The following is a 22608-nucleotide window of genomic DNA, read 5'->3' as shown; positions in this document are numbered from 1 at the left end:
AGGCGGTGCCTCAGATGTATTCATTTAATCTCTGCGTCAGTGTTTCACAAAAGCTCTGCCGGAGGAGGCTCAGACAGGTTTGAGATCCATTATGCTTCATGAGCAAGTTAAAAATGGGGAGTCAGGTGAGATAAAATACAGTGCAGGGATTATTTAAAAGCAACTACTTTGACGTGGGGGTGGAGTTCCAAGAGCAACTGTTATTCTCCAGTGGTCACTGGGACAGAACACAGAGAAACTCAAGTTGTGGATAACATATCTTTTTAAGGTAATCACAAAGCTCTTGTAATAGCAGTCTATTTTTGCTCTCAAAGATTTCCCTTCCCAACTGTGCAGCAAATTTTGGTGCTATGTTCAGAGTATCCTTTAATGGTCTGTGTTAAAACTTTGTAATTGAATATAAATAACTTTTTAAAAATAAATTTAAAAGCAAAACTGAATATGATTTTGTTTTTAAAAATAAACCTTAGATTTCTTGACAGCTGACCAGTTAATAGTAATCCTACATTTTAGAGAAATACTGGAAAATGAGGCTGATGGGAGAAGATCTTTTCTATTAGGTAAAGCATAGTGTAAAGAACAAATGATTCTGTATATCAATGTTACAGCCGTTTTTGTTTTGAAATTCACCTTAATGTCTCTTTGTGATAACAAATCCACTGAAATTAATAACTCTCACAAGAATTCCTAACCATCATTGTAGATGAACTATATTTCAATATAATTGGCTTCTTTTGTGATGCTCTATGTTTTATTTGAAACATCATTTTGAGAAAGGACCCATAGGCTTCACGAGGGTTCCATGGCACAAAAAATGCTTTCACTTTGGGCCTGTTTTTGTAACGTACTCTTTTCACTACTGCTTCATTATAAAAATTAAACCTGTAGGCAAGGAAATAAAATAGCAGTGAGCTAAGATTTTATTACGTTTCTTGAAATTCTAGAACTACATTTCAGTGATATTCGCCTGGAGCTTATTGGAAATGCAGAATCTCAGTCCCTACCCAGATAGTCTGAATCAGAATCTGCAAAATCCGCATTTTAGCAAGATCTGCAAGTGATTCCTGTGTACTTTAAAGTTTGGTAATCACTGATTTAGTGCACTCCCCTAAATAAATTAGTTGAAGGAACTCATTTACTTCAGAGATGTTAACTGACATGACCAAAGTGACACAAATAGTTAGTGGAGAAGTTTGGATGGAACTGTTTCTGTCATAATTCTGGTGCTTTAACTTCAAGTTGTTTTCTTTCAGCCTCTGAAACATGAATAAACTGTAGTTACTCAAGGATTATTTTGTCTTCTTTCTATCCCTAGCTTTCCAGTTTATCCCCCAGAAATATGTAAGGTAAAAGAGCTACCAGTGTCGGACCAGGCTGTAGGAGCTGTATTCCCTGTTTTCTCAGTCTGCCCTCATGGGTTTAGTTTTAGTTTATAAAAATCATTATCAAGAATCTTGGGACCAGTTGTGTAATCTTCCATACGGTGCTATTTCAAGGACATACTAACTAAATCAAGGTATAACAAATTTTAAGCATATTTATTCATTACATTTGAATCTGATATACACTTTACCTGGTAGATATTTTGATTATTTTCGCAGGCAAAATTATAATGTTACCAGTCATAAAGAACCATACTTCTTTAACATCAAAGCCTCTAAAGCCACCACAGTGGAAAGATGAGAGAGTATGAGCACTTGGCAACGTTAACCAACCTCCGAACACTTTCTTCTGTGTTTAGAAACACTTTCCTTTCCGCCGTCCTTCTCCCAGCCAATGGTTTTCAAGTACAGTTGTTTGTACAGTGCAGCGTCGGCCCACAGCCCTCCTCTTTGTACTGTCCCCACTCCCTAGTGAAGCCTTGATCATCTCTTGCATTGCTTACTGAATTAGCCTTTAGCTCGTCACCTTACTTTTTTTTTTCTTTTTAAGATTTTATTTTTTCCCTTTTTCTCCTCAAAGCCCCCTGGTACATAGTTGTGTATTTTTAGCTGTGGGTCCTTCTAGTTGTGGCATGTGGGATGCCATCTCAGCATGGCTTGATGAGTGGTGCTGTGCCCGCACCCAGGATTCGAACTGGCGAAACCTTGGGCCACCGAAGCGGAGCGTGCAAACTTAACCACTTGGCCACGGGGCTGGCCCCCACCTTACTTTAAAAATATCCAGTGTAGGTGCCGGCCCAGTGGCACAGCGGTTAAGTTTGCACGTTCTGCTTCTGCAGCCTGGGGTTCACCGGTTCAGTTCCCAGGTGTGGACCTACACACTGCTCATCAAGCCATGCTGTGTCAGGCGTCCTGTATATAAAGTAGAGGAAGATGGGCACGAATGTTAGCTCAGGGCCAGTCATCCTCAGCAAAAAGAGGAGGATTGGCAGCAGATGTTAGCTCAGGGCTAATCTTCCTCAAAAAGAAAAAAAAAAAAGAAGATCCAGTGTCTCCAAACTCCTGAACCTGCTGTTTGTGGCCTCTTCCATTTGAACCCGGTCCACGTCTCAATTTCCTCCTCTCATATTGTATGTGCCGAGTTCTTTTTGTCAGGAACTATCATCCTTCTTTCAGTCCCCTTATTTTGGAGTGCTTACATGTGAAACCTTCCCTACCTACCTGCATCCCCCGTTTAAACCCTGCCTTCTTTAAACTCCCTGCCGTTGGAGTTTATCAAGGAATAATGACAGTTTTACCAAGTATTGAAGCTTTATGTCTCCTGTCTCTGTCTTCTCCATTATTCAAATAAACTTCCTTCGGGGGTCTGATTCATCTTTGATTTCCTCAGAGGAACACAATAGTGAACAAGATAGACAGTCTCTCAAGGAACTGACAGTCTTAAGGAAGCTACATCCTATTTGGGGAGATGGTCATTAATTAAATAATCTTAGAGAACATTAAAATTGTGATAAGTGCTATAGGGTAGATACATGATCTCATGCAAGCATGTGATAGTGGTTTTGACCCAGACAACTTTTTTGCAAGGTGGGAATTGATCTGAGGTCTGAAGAGTGAAAATGCAGAGTGTGTGTAGCATAAGATAAGGCTAGAGAGGTGGCTAGGGCCAGATCAGACATTAAAACATTATTATTGTTTTTACCCTCAGATCAATGGAAAGCCAATGAAGTGTTTTACGCATGGAGATCGGATTTGTCTTTCAGATCTCTGGCTGCAATGTGGAGAATAACTTGGAGAGTACAGGGGATTCGCAGTGGGTGTGGGTGTTCTGTTGTATTTGAACAACTGCAGTAACAAACCCCAAATCTCAGTGGCTTAACACAGTAAAGATTTATCTCTATCATGCGGAGGCCAGCGGAGTGGAGCGGCCCTCTTCTATCTTGAAGTGTGTCTGCCAAGGTCATCTTGGCAGGAGAAGACAGAGTTTGAAGATCACTTTTAAAGACCTGGACCTGGAAGTGGTTTATATCACTGTGCCGAGCTCTTGCTGAGCAGAACTCAGTCATATGTCCCCAACTGAACTTGCAAAGAAGCCTGGGGAATGTAGTCTTCCTGTGCGCCCAGACAGAGGAAACAGTGTAGTGCACATATCTCCTGACCTCTCTCCCCTGAACCACTTGGGAGGTCGTAACAGTTCACCATAAGAAGCAGTGGTAACTTGGGCTGGGGAGTGGCAGCAGAGATTGAGAGAAATGATTATCTTGGGAAAAAATGTGAAAGTCCAAAGAGTGAAGTGAGGTGAGGGAGAAGGAATTGTTGAGGGTGTCTCTTAGGTTTGGGGCTTATGGAACTAGGATGGCATGTGTCCTGATAAAGGAAGACTGACTAGAAGGAGACTTTGACATGCTGAGCGTCAGAGCCCTTTGACACATCCAGCTAGAGATGTTAGATGGGAAATTGGGTGTAAAGGCTGGGACCTCAGAAAAGCCAAAGACTGAACACTGTGTGAGTCATTTGGATGAGATGATTGAAACCTGGAGCTTGGATAAAATCTCCTAGGGAGAATGCAGAGTCCTTCCTTTCCACCTTCACTGCCCTCAGCATCTGCTTTCTGCCAGATTGCTCTGCCATCGCCCTCTTTGACCTCAGCTGAATCTTTAGATGGCCTCAGAGCTTATCTTTCGGTGATTTCCTTTGGAACTCTCCATCACAACTATTCTAAATCTTTATCTCATGTGCCCTCAAACCTCTGCCCTACTCCTTCTGGCTTATACTTCACAGAGAAAATGGAGCCTTTCAAGCACAATTTTTAGCAGGTTTCTTACTTCCACCCTCTTCCTATTTTAGAGGAAAAAATGTGTATCCTTTTCTAAGACTAACTCCCCCATCGTGCCCCGTCTCTTTAGAGTTCTGACTCTTTATTATGAGTGGTTAAGACTACCCTCTGGAGCCAGATTGCCTGAGTTCAAATCTCAGTTCTACTGTCAGTTTCTCAGTGACCCTGGCCAAGTTATTTAATCTTTCTATGCCTCAATTTCCCCATCTGTAAAATGCAAATAATAATAGTAGCTATCTCATAGAATTTTTGTGATTTAGAAGTGTCTGACAATAGTAAGTACTCAGTATTACTTTTTTTTTTATGTTTTTGGTTTTCCTTCAAGCTTCTAAACATTTAGTATGGTCAAATTTCCCCAGTTGTAAGACAACTTCTGTAAAGTTAGCACTCAATCTTCTGTTTTCTCTTTGCCATTAACCATCCTGTATTTTCTGTCTTTACCTCCTCAATTCCCTGTGGCTCTGCAGCCCATGCCCTGGACTTCTGCCTGCCTCCTCCAGGCTCCTGAAGTGCTCAGAGGCCCAGTTGCCAAGCCCAGTGATGTGGTTGCAGTCGTTCTCAAACTTTGAAGTTTTTAATATTGATGACCTCCCTCCTCAAAATATTCTCCCTTGGCTTCTAGGATGCTTTTTTCCCTCCGTTCTTGCTTTTTCTTCTTAGCTTTCTGATCATTTCTTCTTAGTCTTCTTGACTTCTTTTTTGCTGCTTAGTGTTGATACCACCATGGTATTGATTATAGTCCAAAATATCTTTTAGGCTCAGCCTTCTTATTAGATCCGTGCTCATATTTCCAGTTCCTGACTGGTCATCTCCGCCTGGGTGTCATGTCACAGTCTTCAAAATTAACATGTCACACTGTACCCGTCGTCTCCCTTCTGTTTATACCTCACAGTCTTTCTGGTCACAGTCTAGAGAATCCTAGGTCGTCTTTGATGCTGCTGCTTCATCTTTCATTCAGCTCTATTGGTTCTACTTTGGAATGTCCTTGGGTTTGTTTTTTGTTTTCAGCCCCACTGTTGTAGTTCAGAGCTTTCTCCTCTGAATGTTTGTAATTGCCTCAAAAGTGGTCTTCCTGCTTCCAGTGTGTTTGCCGGCTTCTCCTTCGTAGTGTTCAGTGTTTATTTCCTCAAGCAGAAGTGTCTTTAGTTTTCCCCTCATCAGAAACCTTCATAAACCTCTTTTTTGATAGTAGCCCAAACTCCTCCTTACTGAAGCTTTTAAGGTGCCTGTAAGTTCCGGCTAGATTTGGCTAAGATTAGTTGCATTATAATTGCAGAATACACATTGACTTTCTATTTTCAATTACTGCTACATGATTAATTTGATTAATTTCCAAGTCAGAATTTAAAGTGTTGTTTGAGATACTTCTCTTAGATCTTATCTTGATAGATACATTCAAATATCAATTGGTTGGCTATAAGGCTTCAAATGTGACCTTCGTGCTTTTAAAGATGGGTTGGTCAAATGTGACTTACAAATCAACATTACGGACTAGGGAGTTAGAGGAATTGGAGTCTGTTTCTAGTTCTTCATTAATTTTTGTTACTTTGAAAATTTTATTCATCTCTGTTCAAAAAAGCAAAATAAAGATTAACTTGCTTAACAGAGATGAACTGTGAAGAGCAGAACAATACTACTTCTAAAGCAGTAAAAGAAGGTTTAAGAAGAGTGCTTGTGGTTTTTTTTTGGTTTTGTTTGTTTTTTTTGCTGCTGAGGAAGACTGGCCCCTGTTGCCAATCTTCCTCTTTTTGCTTTAGAAATATTGTTTCTGAGCTAATGTCGGTGCCAGTCTTCCTCTATTTTGTATGTGGGATGCCTCCTCAGCATGGCTTGATGAGTGATGTGTAGGTCCACGCCTGGGGTCTGAAACTGCGAACCCTGGGCCATTGAAGTGGTGTGTGAACGTAACCACCATGCCACCGGGCTGGCACCAAGAAGAGTGCTTTTTAAAAGTAGAAAGGTGATAAGGTTGTATAGCTTTTAAGGTAGTTTTCTAGTCTTAATTTTCTGTATTTACAACTTTGTTAATTTAGAGTGAAATGTTCATTTATAAACAAAATATGAGTTAGGTTAGATAGGATTGAAGTGGATTGTGATTAAATGCGGATTAAATTAGATGGGATTGGAGTGTATATTAGAGCTCTTTTATTGAATGAGATGATTGTGGCCCAGTTACCTTAATATTAAGTAAATGCTACAATCTTAGTGTATTTTAACCCCCCAAATCCTTACATGCATTTTTAAGTAACAGCTTTATTGAGATGTAATTCACATACCATAAAGTACAATTCATTGGTTTCCACTACATTCACAGAGTTGTGAATCCATCACCACTGTCAAATTCCAGAACATTTCATCACTTCACAAAGAAACCAACCTCAGGCTTATTAGTAGTCACTTCCCCATTCCCCTCTCTCCTTAGCACCTGGCAACCACTAAATCTACTTCTTGTCTGTGAATCCTGTTTAGATTTACCTATTTGAACATTTCATAGGAAGAGACTCGTGCAGTATATGGCCTTTCATGTCTGGCTGCTTTCATTTAGCACTGTGTTATAGCAGGTATCAGTACCTCATTTTTTTTTTATGGCTGAATAATACTCCATTGTATGGATATACCACATTTTGTTTAATATACAAGTTTTTGTATGAACATACATTTTTGTTTCTCTTGTGTATATACCTAGGAGTGGTGTTGCTAGACATTAACTCCATGTTTAACCTTTTGAGGAACTGGCAGGCTGTTGAAGTAGCTGCTCTGTTTTACAATTATATCAGCAATGTATAAGGGTTATATTCTCTTAACCCGCTCACCAACATATGTTCCTGTTGTCTTTTTTGTTAGAGCCATCCTAGTGGGTGTGAAGTAGTATCTCATTGTGGTTTTGATCTGTACTTCCCTAATGAATGACTAATGATACTGAGCATTTTCCAAGTGCTTATTGGCCAGTTATAAATCTTCTTTGGAGAAAAGTCTATTCAAATCCTTTGCACATTTTTAAATTGGGTTATTTGTCTTTTCTATTGTTGAGTTATAAGGGTTCTTTATATATTCTGGATACAAGTTCCTCATTGGATATATGATTTGCAAGTATTTTCTTCCAGTGTGTGGGTTATCTTTTCATCTTACATGCATTTTTATTTCTTAACCAAATTACTTGACATTAATTTTGGGTATCATTGATATTTTTGCATTGTTTCATATTTAAATTCTATTAGGTTTATAATTCTTGCTTTAGAAAAGCTAACATGCAAACGAGAGTAGTTAAAGAAGCATAGAAAAATTTGCATATGAGTAAAGTTAATATAAACAGCACATTCCTTAAAGAAGTTGAAAAGAATAAAAACTGGTTTTAGATCTTTTGCTATCAAGACCTGTGTAACTGCTTCCTTGTCTCAGAATAGCAAATATGATGTGGTAAAATGTTTACTTTTCTGGTCAGTGCAGTCTCAGATTAAGCTATCCTCTTTGTTATTGTAGTAAACATTTTCTTATTTATTCTTTTTTAAAATTGAGATATAATTGACATATGACGTTGTGTGAATTGAAGGTGTACAAGGCATTGGTTTGATACGTTTATATATTGCAGTATGATCACCACTGTGGCATTAGCTAACACCTCCGTCATGTCACATAATGATCATTTCTTTTTTGTGATGGGAACAATTAAGATCTATTCTGTTAGCAATCTTATTTATTCTATTCTTAATTTAAAACTAGGAGGTTTTATAAGTGACATACTAAAGGCATGTGACTAATATGTTGCTGAAAATTACATAATTTTGAAATGTGAGTAAAACAAAGACCTTTTAATTATTCTTCTATTAGAGAAAGAAATGCTGTAGGGATGGAATTTTCCCAACCCTGCCACTCTGACCGTCTGTAATGCATTATGAAAGAATATTGGGTATTTTTAATACCCAGTTAACTGGGGAGATGACTACCCCCAGTTAGGGCTCTGAACAGCCTTTCTGTAAGAAGATGATAATCCAGCACCTCGGGAAGCACTTCTTTCCAGATTTTAGGGTACGAGGGGCTGTGTAGCTTTCCTTACTCCCACGTAACAGTGATGAATGGCTTATGTATGTAATCTTTTAAAAAATTCAGTGACTGAAGTTAGTGATTGCAGCTCAGATTTTCTAGTTTTCCTATTGGATGATAAGTATACCTTAAAAATTTTAAGTCTTTGCTAGTCTATAGCCAAAAGTTAACACATATTATTTTATATTTGGCATGATAAAAGTTGTAGGCCTCTTTCTGATTTTTTTTCTCTTGTAGGCCTCAGGAGTGCAAGTTGCTGATGAAGTATGTCGCATTTTTTATGACATGAAAGTTCGGAAGTGCTCCACACCCGAAGAAATCAAGAAAAGAAAGAAGGCTGTTATTTTTTGTCTCAGTGCAGACAAAAAGTGCATCATTGTAGAAGAAGGCAAAGAGATCTTGGTTGGAGATGTTGGTGTAACCATAACCGATCCTTTCAAGCATTTTGTGGGAATGCTTCCTGAAAAAGATTGTCGCTATGCTTTGTATGATGCAAGCTTTGAAACCAAGGAATCCAGAAAAGAGGAGTTGATGTTTTTTTTGTGGTAAGCATCACTAGAAATGTTGAGCCTCAGTGAAACTGAAGAGTTAATTTCCTATTGTTAGCTTAGCACTTGGAGAACCAGTTCCTGGGACAAAAGTAATTTTAAGTCAGGCTATCTCCAGTCATTGTTATTTAATTTTTATTTACAAGGTTTCATAAGATCTTATCGGGACTGATGTTTGTGGGACCAAAACTAAATTTTAGCCACTCTTTGAGTACTTCAAAGAACATAACTTTCAATAGTTGATTTTTTTGGTGGGAGAAGAGGCAGGAGGTAGACTTCTGTGCATCCTCTGAACTCACTCCTTAGAAGTCAGAATTTCTCTAAAAATTCTTCCTATAATACTGAGAAGAAAGTTTACTTTAGCAAAGTCCTCCGCCCATGCCACGCTGGGAGCCAACCTCCTTTTTAAACACCCGTCCTTCTCTGTGGTTCGTTACTTTTGAAGTCAGTACTATCATTGCCTCAACTGTAATCTGTTCTGCGTTCACACTGTCCAGTAGGGTAGGCACTAGCCGTTTGTGGCTATTAAAATAATTAAAATTAAATAAAATTTAAAATTTAGTTTCTTAGTTTAATTACCGCATTTCGCATGCTCAGTAGCCAAATGCGATTAGTAGCTACCTTATTGCGTAACACAGATGTAGAACATTTCTTTCCATCATTGCAAGAAAGCTCTATTGGACAGCATTGCTCTAAGTAGTAAAAGTGCTATAAAGTGAGTTACATGGCCTTTTCTTGAAAGAAAGGCTGTTTAAATTAGTTATTCTCATCTTTTCAAATAAGTTAATATTTGAGATTAAGCTTGAGTTAAAAGTCATACCTGATTCCCTCATTTAATTGTATTATACTATATTCCTTCACATGGAAATCTTACATAGTGAGAATATTCTCTAGCTTCTAAGAGGAAGGGCAGTTGGTAACAGCCTCTGATTTGGGGGAGGTGAGGGTCCTCTTGATACTTTGGCCTGAGCTAGAGCAAGGCAAGGAGGGGCTTAGCTCTTAGCTGTGTGCCACCAACAGCTTTTGGATGTGGGGCTAGGAAGTCAAAAGAATTCTGGTTTAAAGGAATGTAACTCTAGACCACACCTCAGTTCCATTTCCGCAAGCCCTTGTTACACTTGATTAAACCAAGATGCTGTAAGGAATGCAAATATGGAGGTCAGGGAGCATGTATTGGGGCAGCTTACTGTGCAAATCCTTATTAAAGAACATTTGGAAAGTAAAAGTAAAAGGAAATTCAGTGTTAGTGCAATGTTTTGTTTTGTGCTTTTTTTTTTTTTGAGGAAGATCACCCCTGAGCTAACTGCTGCCAATCCTCCGCTTTTTGCTGAGGAAGACTGGCCCTGAGCTAACATCCATGCCCATCTTCCTCTACTTTATATGTGGGACGCCTGCCACAGCATGGCGTGCCAAGTGGTGCCATGTCCGCACCCGGGATCCAAACTGGCGAACCCCGGGCTGCCAAAGCGGAATGTGCACACTTAACTGCTGCGCCACCGGGCCGGTCCCGCACTATTACTTTTTTTAAGAAAAGGTAAACCTTATTATATAGGAGTTGTCCTTAACGGGCTCTGTTTAGGGCCCAGGGAAGGGCTCTTACTTAGTGTTTTAAAAATCTGGTTAATGTAAAATCAGAACAGCTAATGCTTTTCCTGTCCCTGCCTATTTTGCAAAAGAAAAGTTAACTTTGCAGCTCAAGCATCTGCCAGACCTCACGTTATTGTCATGGCTTTGTCTCCCTCCTTAGACCTTCGAATTGGGAGGAATAAACATCTGAGAGACAGAGACTGCCTTTTTCTTGGTTCCCAAGAATAGATTCTCTGCCTACTGTGGGAGAGTAGGCTAGGTGAGGTCATGCCAGCCCACGGTGTTAATGACTGTTGGACGTCCTGGAAGTATTGCAGCTAAGTGGAATCATTAAGTGCCACACTCCATTTACCCTTTGGTTCCTGGGTAGCATGGAGTAGAGGCAGGCCTGAGGTTTGGTAGTATAATGGGAAATAAATAATGCATTTGTAGATGAGCAGTTGGAGAAGGATGAGTTTTTTGTTCATTGTTAATATTTCTGTTGTTTTTTAATATTGCTGATGAATAAAGTGACGCATATGTTATGCTTTTTCTAGTATTCATTCAAGAGGAGGGAGGCACTAAAAATTTTGTAAATACAGGATAATAGTAATACTGTAAATTGAGACATAATTATTGCTGAATTGCCAGTAAGCTTAAAAAAAAGAAAACCTTGTGACATTTTTTGTTATATTAGACTAAGATGGAAGCCACGTACTCATGCTCCGAATTTGCTATTGGATAGATGGAAATACAGGGACTGAGGAGGGGTAAGAAGGGGACTTTTACTTTGTCATATATTCTTTTTTTTTTCCGATTGCTTTTTCTCCCCAAATCCCCGCAGTACGTAGTTGTATGTTTTTAGTTGTGGGTCCTTCTAGTTGTGGCATGTGGGATGCCACCTCAACGTGGCCTGATGAGTGGTGCCATGTCTGCACCCAGGATCAAAACTGGTGAAGCCCTGGGCCCCTGAAGCGGAGCGTGTGAACTTAACCACTCAGCCACAGGGCCGGCCCCTGCAATATATTCTTTTATAGAAAACAGTCTGAAGCAAAAGTGCTAAAATGGCTAGCATTTCTTAATTCTGGGTGGTAGATACTTGATTTACAGATAATTCTCTGTGCTTTTCTGTCCTTTGAAACTTTTTTCCAACCAGAAAGTGTTAAAAAAGCCGTGCATAAAAATGATTATTAGCCTGAACTCAAGCCTTTATTGATAAAAATTGAAAAAGAAAATTATTTTAAAGAAAATGAATTGGGTAGTACAGTGAATTATTCAGTGTTAGATGATCTAATTTTATGTTTTTTGGTCTGTATGGATGATTAGCCCTGAGCTAACATCTGTTGCCAATCTTCCTCTTTTGCTTGAGGATGATTGGCACAAGCTGACATCTGTGCCAGTCTTCCTCTACTTAATGTGGGACGCTGCTGCAGCATGGCTTGACGAGCAGTGCTAGGTCTGCTCCCAGGATCCGAACCTGCAAACCCCAGGCTGCTTAAGTGGAGGTTGTGAACTTAACCACTATACCACTGGGCTGGTCCAATAATCTGATTTTTAATCAGTGGTTCTCTATTTTTTCACCTTGTTTAGCCTGAGTAATTCGATGTATACCCTTCTGTAACAGTTTCTCTCCAAGGAGGTGGGAAAATAAAAAAATCGTTAGAAAAACTCATTCAGGAGATTCTGAGGACCCTCCCCCATCACTGGGGATGTTTAACACAGTGTAAATTGTGCTTTCTCTGAATCATTTTTTTTGTTTGTTTTTGCCATTTCCCTCTCCAGGGCACCAGAACTAGCACCTCTGAAAAGTAAAATGATCTATGCGAGCTCCAAGGATGCAATCAAAAAGAAATTTCAAGGTATGGTCTAGATTTGGTTCCAAACATTTAGAGAGATGATGAGCCCCTGGAATGGGGGCTACATCTTTTCTGAGAAGCACCTTATTTTCTTTAGAGAGCTTTGGAGAAAAAACCTCGAAGGCTGAAGCCTGCTTTTAGCATGTCTTCTGCCTTGTGCTGCTCACTCTGGGTGTGAGTGACCCATGTTTAATAACCCTGTGCTCTCCACATTGAATGCATATCACTCGTTCAGGCTAGTTTTCAACTAGTTTGAGATGCTGCCTAGTTTCTTATGTAGCAGGTGCAGACTAATTGGTTTACATTGGTCATATTAAAGAATAAATTTGCTGTTGCCTTTGAATGTAGTTGATATAACAAAGTTACAAAAAGGAATTGTTCATGAATGCGAAAGGATTCTCTTATCTCTAGCTTCACTCTGGAATGCTGTGATTTTAGGTGACTGACTCATCTGTGTCCAAAGGAAGGTATCCTCACTCCTTGAGCTGGCCAGTTATATTTGACTTGCCACTAGGTGATTGGGATCCTGATGAGATGGCCTGACCATCCTTACTGTCTCCAGCAAGGAGGGGATCTTGGTAGGACGGAAAGAGCATGGGGCAAGTGCCCAAAGGCCTGCACTGAAGGCTAAGCTTGTCATCTAACTGCTGTGTGACTTCAGCCAAAACTGCTTAACCTCCTTGGGCCTTGATTCTCTCAGCTGTAGAATGGGACGCTTGGTCTGGATTGTGGGAACTGAGTCGAAGAGGTTGCCCCGCCACCTTCCTGCCCTGGCTACCTCCAAACAGCTGGGCGAGCCAGGGTCGCAAGGGCTTGGCCCAGTGTGTCTTTCATTTTTTTGTTTGTTTTAATCTGACTGGTTTTTATATTCTTGTAGTAGAACAGGTTTGCCCTAGCTTGTTTTACTTAGGAAAACAAAATTCTTGCTTCCTTTCCTGAAACCTGCTGCTGCATAGTTCAGGCCTTGTCGGGTTCTTCATGTGTTCATCTGATGTTGGGCCATCCCCCAGAAGTGTGCACCAGACAGTTAACTGATGTTTTAACGTGGTTCCTTAGCTTCAACACTTCCACAGTGTAATCGAAAAGATTCAGAGTGGATTTCTCATCATCCCTAGTCTGCACTGGCTTTCAGTACAGGGAATTGCTACATAGACTTGATCTGGTGAGATTAAAGACCGTCACCTTGTTGCCTTTTTTCCTAGTGAAACCTTCACTGGCTTCTAATCACTCTTAAGTGGTCTAAAAGCTGACGTGCAATGCTTTCAGCACCTCAAGAAATGGTCTTTTAAAATTATGAAAAATCAGAAACAATGCAGCTGTTTAAAGGGTAGCAGCTGTTTACAGAGAAGCTACTGTATATAATTTCATGATTGAGCTCATTCTGCAGTGTGGTGATGTCATTCTTCTGAGAAAGCAGTCAAACCGTTTTACATAGTTTTCATTGTGATAGATTTCTTGAGTGTATAGTATTATTGTTACTAAATTGTGACATTGTGACTAAATAACTGCCATCAAAGCATTGAATTCATATTTTTGCTTATGTTTTAAAAACCAAGAAAAATGATTACTAGACCTGCTTTGTAACTTTTTCTTGAAGTACAGTGTATCTGTAGAAAAGCATAGATCATAAGTTATTGTAGAACTCAATGAAATTTCACAAACCGAACATAATGGCTGTTTCTGGAGTTCATGACCAGCACCCCAGAAGCCTCACACATTCCCCCTTCACCCACACCCCTTGCTCTTAATCCTCCCCCCACAGGGTAGCCAGTACCCTGGCTTCTAATATCATAAAGTAGCTTTGGCTGATTTTGTGTTATACAAATGGAATCATCCAGAATGTATGCTTTTATGTCTGGCTTCTTTTAGTCAGCATTGTGTTTGTGAGAGCCATTCATTTTGATGCATGTAGTTACAGATTATTTATTCTCATTACTATGTAGTATTCCGTTGTTTGTGTATACTACAGCTTATCTATCCATCTTAGAGCTAATCTTTCAAAAAAGTTTGGTATCTTGGAGAAGTAGGTAAGCTACTGCCATAATTCTAAATAAAGTTGTTATTTTTCCTCCCTAGGCATAAAACACGAATGTCAAGCAAATGGGCCAGAAGACCTCAATCGGGCTTGTATTGCTGAAAAGCTAGGTGGATCCTTAATTGTAGCCTTTGAAGGATGCCCTGTGTAGATCGTCATTCAGTGCCACAAATTGAAAGCTTCCATGTTCAATGTTACCCTCTTGCTATATAAGTAAAGCAAATATGTTTAGGCCAGGGTCTCACTGAGGGGGAGCTGTCTTGTCCCTGTTAGAGTAAACATTCTATAAACATGTGCAAAAGGCCCTAAATAAATCTAAAATCTCAAGTTCTATTGGTGTGAAATTAAATTTTTATTGGCCAACTGCCTGTTTTGATGAGTTGGCTTGTAAAGATTTTTGTTAAGCTAACGATTTTTAATAATGCAGTTCACAAAACAGTACAAGGCCGTATGAAGACAATTATTGCGTCTTTGTTACCCTCAGCAGTTACTTTGTTTCTTTTGCTTGGAGAATTGGTCATAATCTGGTTATAATTTTTGGCCCAAATTCTTTATACTCTTGAGCTAAACTGAATGATGGAAAATAATTTTCCTCATGACACAGAATAGCACTAATATGCTAACTACAGTAAGATGAAGTCAGACAGTCTTCCCACCCTCCCAGATGTCTGGTGGAGTTTGCCTCACCGTGGTGTACGCTTCTCATCAGCGCTGATCTCGCAAAGCACTATTTCCAGCACGTAGTTGGAGACCGCCTCCTCGCTCGTGAGGAGACTATTCTGAGACAGTGACATTGCATCTTGGAAATCGTGGTGTGTCCTCAGGAGAATGTGCAATATCTTATAACAACTAATTATAATTCAAATCAGGGCTCCATTGTAAGACACTTGAATGAACATGATAAAGCAGTATATTGACAAGCTGGGACACCTGTGGTATCTTTGTGTCTCCTTCAGAACTTGGTTGCTTCTGGTACAATATAAAGTGTGGAAGAACATGAAGTGTGTGTTTACTCTGGGGCTTAGGAGAACTTTTAATTTCCTAGAGCGGTTTGTCGACTATATGTGAAATGGGGAGCAGGCTGATGGATGACAGCCACAGGAAGCCACTACCTGATGACACTTGGAAGTGATCGTCTTTAATATCACAAGCATAGTAACACTTTGAACAATATAGAGATGCACAAACCGTTGAACCTAGAAGTAGCAGAATTGGCTTTATGTAATAAAGGAAGCATTTTTAACTTCTCTCTCGTGTAATTATTCACGTGTGAATTAGGGATAAAGGATTTTGCCTTCCATAAGGGGGTAAGTCATGGAAGTTTGGGTATTTTGGACAATTAAAGTTAGGGTCACAGCTCCTTCCTCTTGATTGAATGTAAAAGTTGGGAATCTTATTCTAAGTGTTTATCTAAATGCCAGGCTTTTATCTCCTCTCTGATTTATTTGGGAGGCAAAAAGGTTATGCTTTAATCAAAATACTCATCTCAAAATTGTCTAGAAAATAGTGCTGGCTACTGGTTTACTGATAAGCTGCTTGTCATTCTTTCATCTTGAATTTCTTGTTTCCTCTACTGTCAAGCGATGCTTTTCATAGCCATGGTGCATTAACAGGCCTCCTGAGAGTGGCCCAAGAGTGCCCTCTCAAGAATCAGCCCTCTCAACAGAGCCAGGTATTTGGTCAAGGAGTTTTAGGAGAAAGTCATTTCCGTGATTTCAGCTTGTGACCTGTGGCATTACTTAGATAACCACCACTCCATGAAGGTGTGTGTGCATGCACGTGTGTGTGGGTGGAGATGCCTGCAGGGGAAGGATTTCACCGTGTGCAGGGATGTGATAGAGTGTAAACACCTCATCACACTCCACTCTTACTCCAGAAGTCAGGGAGATGCTCATAGTTACTTCTGTCTCTACCCAGGGGAGCTTTTGAGAGAGAGTCTTATTGGATTCCTGAGGTTGGGGCCCAAGAATCTGCTTATAAGCACTCTGGGAAATTCTGATGCAGAATTAGAATTTGAGAGCTCAGCTGACATCGGTGAGGAGGAAAACTGCAGGGCTACTGTGCTTCCAGCACACTGACACATCTCCAGGTGTTAACACAGCGCAGAAAGCGTGTGGAAAGCTGATGGAGGGTTCCTCTAGTGAGTACTCCTGCCTTGAGAAAGAAGCAAATAAAGCCACTGCTAACAGGCATTCAGAGCTTGACTGTGAAGTTTATTTCAAAGAATGTTAATCTCTGAGAAAACAGTGAACACTGTGACGTGAATAATAGAATTAGGCTTAGTCGAGTGGTTTTCTTTTTGCAGAACTGCCCAGAGTGCTGGCTGGTCCACACAGAGGAAGTGCAGCTTCTGCTTCGTGACGGGTTCATTGCCCTTCGGACTGTCGGAGACTGGATATACCCACGGACGCATCACTTCCTTATGATTAGGGGCATTTCTGAAATATTGTAATAGTCTCCAGGGTCATTAATTGCATTATGGCAGGGAGAAGGCGAAGCTCCAGGAGTCAGGGTTTTTGGTGGAAGGAGCTGTGTACTTGGAGCAGTGCTTGGAGGGCCATGGCTCTCCTTGGGCTCTGCCTGGTTCCAGAAGGGCAGTGGGGAGGAGACTTACAGAGCCTGTAGCCAGCACCCTCAGTAGCCAGCCCAGAGAGGTCAAGTAACTTGCCTCAGGTAACATAGCTCATAGGCAGCAGAACTGGGACCACAACTTGGGTCTCTTGTTTTCTGGTTGGTTGTGAGCTATTCCCATTGCACCACTGGAGACTTCATTTCTTTTTTTTTTTTTTTAATGATGGACACCTGAGCTAACATCTGTTGCCAATCCTTTTGTTTTTTCCTCCTCCTCCCCAAAGCCCCCCAGTACATAGTTGTATGTTCTAGTTGTGAGTGCCTCTGGTTGTGGCATGTGGGACGCCACATCAGCATGGCCTGATGAGTGTTGCCATGTCCGCACCCAGCATCGGAACCTGCGAAACCCCGGGCCACCGAAGTAGACCATGCGAACTTAACCACTGAGCCCCGGGCCGGCCCCCGAGTTCATTTCTAACGTCTGGAATTCTAAGGGTTGGATCTTGTTCAGTGCCAGGGATGAGACTCGAGCTGGGGCAGGAGGGGAGGAAAACAATACAGTTCTTTTGGTCTTTGAGTCCTGTGAGACCCAAACGTGAAGGAAGCTCAGAGAGAAGGCATTCTAGAAGTGTCTAAAAATCATGTTTTTTTGCTGCCTACAGGCCAGGCATCCTGGTGCTTGTGCATTTTATTAAATATTACACAGCAGAGAGACCCAGAGGAAGGCCTGGAGGTACATACAGTCTAGGGGCCATGTGACCCTGGAGCGTCAGGTCAATTCCAGGAGTCTCTAAAGGGGAGGGGTTTACACTAGGTGTTCTCAGAACTCTCCCTCGCTGCTCTTGGTGGCCAAGCCCAGGCTGTGGCCTCTGAAGCCAGGCCTAGGGGAGCAGTGCTTCCTGTTGGCAGGCCAGCCAGTGCCTTCTAGTAAGTGCTCTCGCCCAGCTTGGGTGATTCCTGCCTCCACAGTGAACCTCCTTCCAAGTGACCACAAAAGCCAGTCCTCTAGTGCTGCAGGGGTGCTGCGACATCTGCAGCATGGGGGTGGGAACGGCCAGGCCAGTGAGCCTGGGGCCCGGGGGGTGTCTGTACCACGTGGAGGAACATGGAATACCAGGGATCCTGTCAGCCTCTTGTGCTACAATCTGTCGAGGGCTGCTGCCTCCGGTGTCTTGCTGAAGGGCTCTTCCCAAGCCTGGTGATGGAACCCTGCCCAGGAGCAGGCATGGTGACAAGGCCAGGCGGACGTAAGGCCCAGCAGCCTGCCTGGCAAACTTGGGCTCCCTCTGCTGGCCCGGGAGGTCTGACTGGGCCTCAGCTGCTCAGGCCTTGCTGGGACCCTGGGGAGGAGGACTGATTATGGGCCCTTAGGACTTGAGCTGCGGGGCTCACATCTCCAAGGTGGCATTTTCTGGAGCCCCAGGTCATCCCCATGGGGCCCTAGACCCTGCACTGTACCTGCCTTTGTCTTACCTCCTCCCCACAGGGAAACAGTGGGCCCCACCAGGTGGTCTGGGGAGGGAGCAGGGTCATGGTTAGAACCCAGGGAGCAGTCATGGCCCTGTAGGGCCCCAAGGCAGCGGCTTGGCACCCCCAGGGCCTTCTGCTTCCCATCTGGGTGCCACTCCTGGGCCTTCTGAGGGCCGTCTGCCCAGCACAGGGGTTCACAGTTCTGCAGTGTGGCAGAGCGAGGGGCGCTTATTGGAAGCGCAGGCTCCCAGGCCAACATGGGGATTCAGATGCAGGAGGCCTAGTACAGGGCAGGTCTGGCCTCCGTTTCCCACCAGGAAACTCACCAGGGCCCCAAACCACTGACCGCGTATAAAGCCACTGTGTGTGGGAGGATGAGTTGTGACCCCCCAGCACAGCACCAGTCCTCCAGCATTGAACCCCTGCTCCCACTGCACAGGGTACGCAGGAGGTGCACGGTGATGGGCCGCAGGTTTGCGGGGTTCAGGGCCCACTGTTTATGGGGTCCATACACTCCAAAACGAAACTCCCTCCAGCTGACCCCCCCAGGCTGCCTGCAGCACTGGCAAGTGTTAGAGGCAGGATTGAAACCTGCCCTCTTACCAGCTGTGCTACCTTCACTTCCCTGGGGATTCTTTGCAAACTGTAGGGGTGGTTGGCCTCCCACAGGGACAGAAAGACTTCCCGTGAGAACCAAGCAGACTGGGCACATGGTAGGCGTCAGCTGTTGCTGGTTACTTCCTCCTCAGTCTCGCGGCCAGAAACCATGGCGTCCATCTCCCAGATCCCATGGCTCCCTCTCCAGTTTAGCTCCTCCAAAGTTCCAGAACAGGTACAGTACTCTCCCCTTACTTAAAACCTCAGTGGCTCCTGTCTCACCCGTCCAGACCCCTTGTCCTTTGTAACCTGGCTCCACAATGTCTTCTCGCCCTCCCTTCCAGTCCCCTCCACACCTCTGCACCTGCCGTCCCCTCAGCCTTGACCCTTCCTCCCCTCCCCTGCTTGAACTCCAGCTTAAGCTCACATCTAGGGGGAGCATTCTCAGAATTCCCAGCACCCTGATCCCAATAGAGTGGCAACACCCAAGTGCCACATGGCATGGTTAGGTGGCCCAAAGACCAGGCACTCCCTGAACGTCGGGACCAGTTCTGGGTCGTGCACACTGAGGGCAGCACTGTGTGGCCCGTGGCAGGTGCAAGTGTGTGGGGAGTGAAGGAGGCTAGAGGACACACGTGCCCCATGAAACTTCCCAAGGTCTTTCCCATGACAACTACCCCAAAGAGGAGTCAGACCCACCATGTGAAAGGGTGCATGAGATGCAGGGCTTCCAGGCTGCCTTTCCCCGGGAGCATCAGCTGGCTGGACCTGCTGTCAGTGACTCAGCCTCTAAATCCATTTTTTGCTTAAGCTCCAAGTTCCTATGGCTTACAATGCCTCTGATACACCTCTTGGCCCAAGATTCTCCTGGACTGTGGCCTTGGGTCACCAACGACACGGTAGGTCTCAGGATCAGGGGAAGACTGAGCTGGCTCCCACCAGTGAAACCCTGCTTCCATGGTGCAGGCAATGAGCTGCCGGGGCCCTGGCCCACCACTCCTGAGCGGTGGATGTTTGTCTAAGCCCCAGCCAGAAGAACAGACACCCCCTTGTTTGTTCACGGAGCTCACTTCACACAACAGCTCACTACCCACAGCTCTGCTCAGGTAACGTCAGATCCTCGAGGGTGGGGACTGTGGCCAGTGCATCTGGCCACCAGGGGTCACGGGCCCTGCTCCCTCACCCTGTCCAGTGGGCACTGGGGCCCAGCTGGCACCATGGGAAAAGCATGGGGGGAAGCAGGACGGAGCTGCTGATCCCCTGACTTCAAAGAAACCAAGAACCACACTTGTTCTCTCCCAGGGAGCCAGCCCCTCTTCGTTCCTCATCCTGGGCCCAGCAGCCAGGTGGGGCACCCCAGCAGAAGACCAGATGAGACCGCAGTGCCGGGCGACAATGTTGGTTTTAATGGCATTAACATCCAGGAGGCCACACAACAGTTCTCACTGGCAACTTCTTCCAGGGCTGAGGGGCTGCTGTCTGGCTGGGCCGTGACCCGCCGGTCTGCTCCACAGCCTGAGACTCAGCCCCGGGTCTGCCCACCTCCTGACCCCGCCCCCTGGAAGATGCCACAATTGCACTGATTGACATATGGATGGATACCCAGAGGTCCCGGCCTCCCCGGCACACAGCCCGGGGTCTGTCACGGAGCTGATAAGGGCTTTGGCGTCTGCTCGGCCGTGGTCCAGGGCTGGTCCTGGGGAATAGTGTTTATCAAATGTGACAAAGGTTCTTTTACAAACTGGGGGTCTGAAGATCTATTTCTGTGGCTCTAAGAGACTCATCTCTAATGGCTTCTCAGAGCTACCAGAAGATGGGCCTGGATGATGCTGTGTTGGTTTATTTATTTGTAAGGAATGTGTAAGGCATTTTGGTAAGTTGAACAGTAACTTCTTTTCCGCAGAGGAGACTCAGACAGAGGTGCCCTCCTTTGAGCTGCTACTGTCCTCCTGTGAACAAAGGAGTGCGGGGGGAGGAAAGGACTGGGGCCAAGGAGCCAAGGGGGGCACTTACCCCCAAACTCCCAGGGCCCTCCAGCACCCCTGGATTAACACCGCCACACCACTCCAATCCCTTCAGAGAACACCCAGCCCAGCACGTCCGGGGACCCAGAGCTGACTCCTGGGGCTGGAGGAGACCCCTCAGGCAGGATGCAGAGGAGGGCAAGGGCCCTGGACCCGCAGGATGCAGAGGGAGGACCTGGCTGGCAGTGGGGGTCGGGGGATACTTCCACCAAGGGCAGCCGCAGGAGGGAGGGTGCTGGGCCTGGCAGGCCGCACATCCTGGTGCCTGCTTTCAGAAGTCTCTGTCCCCACCACCTCCCACCCCCAGGAGCCCTGGCTCCCAGCGCCCCCTGCTTGGGGCAGCACCCACCTCCAGTGGGGCCGAGCAAAGGCCAATGGCCCTGCCATAGCCAGACACTCACTGTTTTGTCCAGCTGTTCCTGCAATTTCTTCACTGTGTCTTTCTCCTTCGCTAGTTGCTCCTGGGTCGTCTTTAAAAGCTCCTGTAGTTTGGTGGCAGCACGTCCCAGGTCACTTGTCAACTTCTTCTCTTTTTCTAGTCTCTCCTGTGGGTCAGAGGATTGAAGGGATCAGCGTTCACAGGACAGGCAGCAGGAAGGCCACCTGACTATGCCCATGGGGCCCGATGCCCTGGACACTGGGAGCCCCTGAGGGAATCTCCCAGTTACCCAGAAAAGGGCAGTGACGGTGGGAGCTGAAGCCTGCATTACCGTTCGGGCTGTGTCCTGTCTACCAGCACTGCCCGCAGAGCTTCCTGTGACAGTGGGAACGTTCTCACGCACCCTGTTCAACACAGCAGCCACTGGACACACGTGGTGGCTGCTGAGCACACACAGTGGCTGGGGTGACCAGGGAACTGAACTTCAAAGTTTATTTAAATTTAAAGAGCCACACTGACTAGTGGCTGCCATATGTGACACTGGAGGTCTAGGGACCTCCCCCAATCAAATCAGGCTGGCCCTGCTCGACGGGCCTCTGGATGACTTGTCTGCTGCTCCCACCACAGTGCTGCCGACCAGTGGGGTGGGCTCTCCCTTCCTAGCCCTGGAGCAGGCCCCCCCTACCTTCAGCTCTGTGGCCTCCTCTGCTGCTGAAGCCCCGAGGGGGCCGGTGCTGCGGAGCTTCTCCAACTCCTCCTGCAGCCGGCACGCCGAGCTCTGAGCCTTGGCAGAGAGAGGCAGCGGGATCAGGGGGCACGAACCTGGCAAGCCCACTTGGGGACGGGAGGGTACCCAGGACGACAGTTCAAGCCCGTGCACAGGAGGCAGGGGACCCCTGAGCAGCCGCACGCCCTTGGGAGGTATGAGGCTGGGCGGCCCATGGGTCCTGAGGCGGCCTGTAGACCAGCGCCCACCGGCCTGGCCACACCCCCCACCACCCCTGAGGCACGGAAGCCTCCACGGGCAGGGCCTGACCTCCTGGAACTCGGCTGTAAGCTTCTGCCTCCGTGTCTGTTCGTCCTCCAGGCTGGCTTCTGTCCACTCCAACTGCGTTTTCAGCTGTGGGGTGACACCGCAAACACACTTTGGGAACCTGGTGGAGGACCCTCCTGGGAGCCCGGGCTCCCGGGCATGCTGAGACCTGGGGGCTCCACCTTCTAGCTGCTTCTGGTGCTCCCCTGGCCCTTCCCTGCCTCTGGCTAGCTGGGGTGGCTTCTGTCACTGGCCAGCTGACTGAGTGGT

General features: G+C 44.9%; 2 protein-coding genes across 7 annotated transcripts in view; one reads left to right on the top strand and one right to left on the bottom strand.

Moving 5' to 3' along the window:
* DSTN (destrin, actin depolymerizing factor) overlaps positions 1-15511 on the top strand; it is a 43592-nt gene extending 28081 nt beyond the window's left edge. For all 3 annotated transcript variants that reach the window (XM_070589537.1, XM_070589538.1, XM_070589539.1), the window contains 3 exons: positions 8497-8804; positions 12156-12232; positions 14306-15511. In XM_070589537.1, coding sequence (XP_070445638.1) covers positions 8497-8804; positions 12156-12232; positions 14306-14415 — 495 coding nt within the window. In that variant the 3' untranslated portion in view covers positions 14416-15511. The remainder of the gene's footprint in view (positions 1-8496; positions 8805-12155; positions 12233-14305) is intronic.
* Positions 15512-20285: 4774 nt separating this feature from the next.
* The window catches only part of RRBP1 (ribosome binding protein 1), a 61820-nt gene continuing 59497 nt past the window's right edge, over positions 20286-22608 (bottom strand). For all 4 annotated transcript variants that reach the window (XM_070589533.1, XM_070589535.1, XM_008525373.2 and 1 more), the window contains 4 exons: positions 22342-22425; positions 21991-22089; positions 21328-21471; positions 20286-20851 (listed from right to left, as the gene is read on the bottom strand). In XM_070589533.1, coding sequence (XP_070445634.1) covers positions 20813-20851; positions 21328-21471; positions 21991-22089; positions 22342-22425 — 366 coding nt within the window. In that variant the 3' untranslated portion in view covers positions 20286-20812. The remainder of the gene's footprint in view (positions 20852-21327; positions 21472-21990; positions 22090-22341; positions 22426-22608) is intronic.

The sequence above is a fragment of the Equus przewalskii genome, chromosome 21, assembly GCF_037783145.1.
Source record: "Equus przewalskii isolate Varuska chromosome 21, EquPr2, whole genome shotgun sequence".
NCBI lineage: Eukaryota > Metazoa > Chordata > Mammalia > Perissodactyla > Equidae > Equus > Equus przewalskii.
Note: the sequence above shows the minus strand (reverse complement) of the source record. Positions and strands in the feature narration are given on the sequence as shown.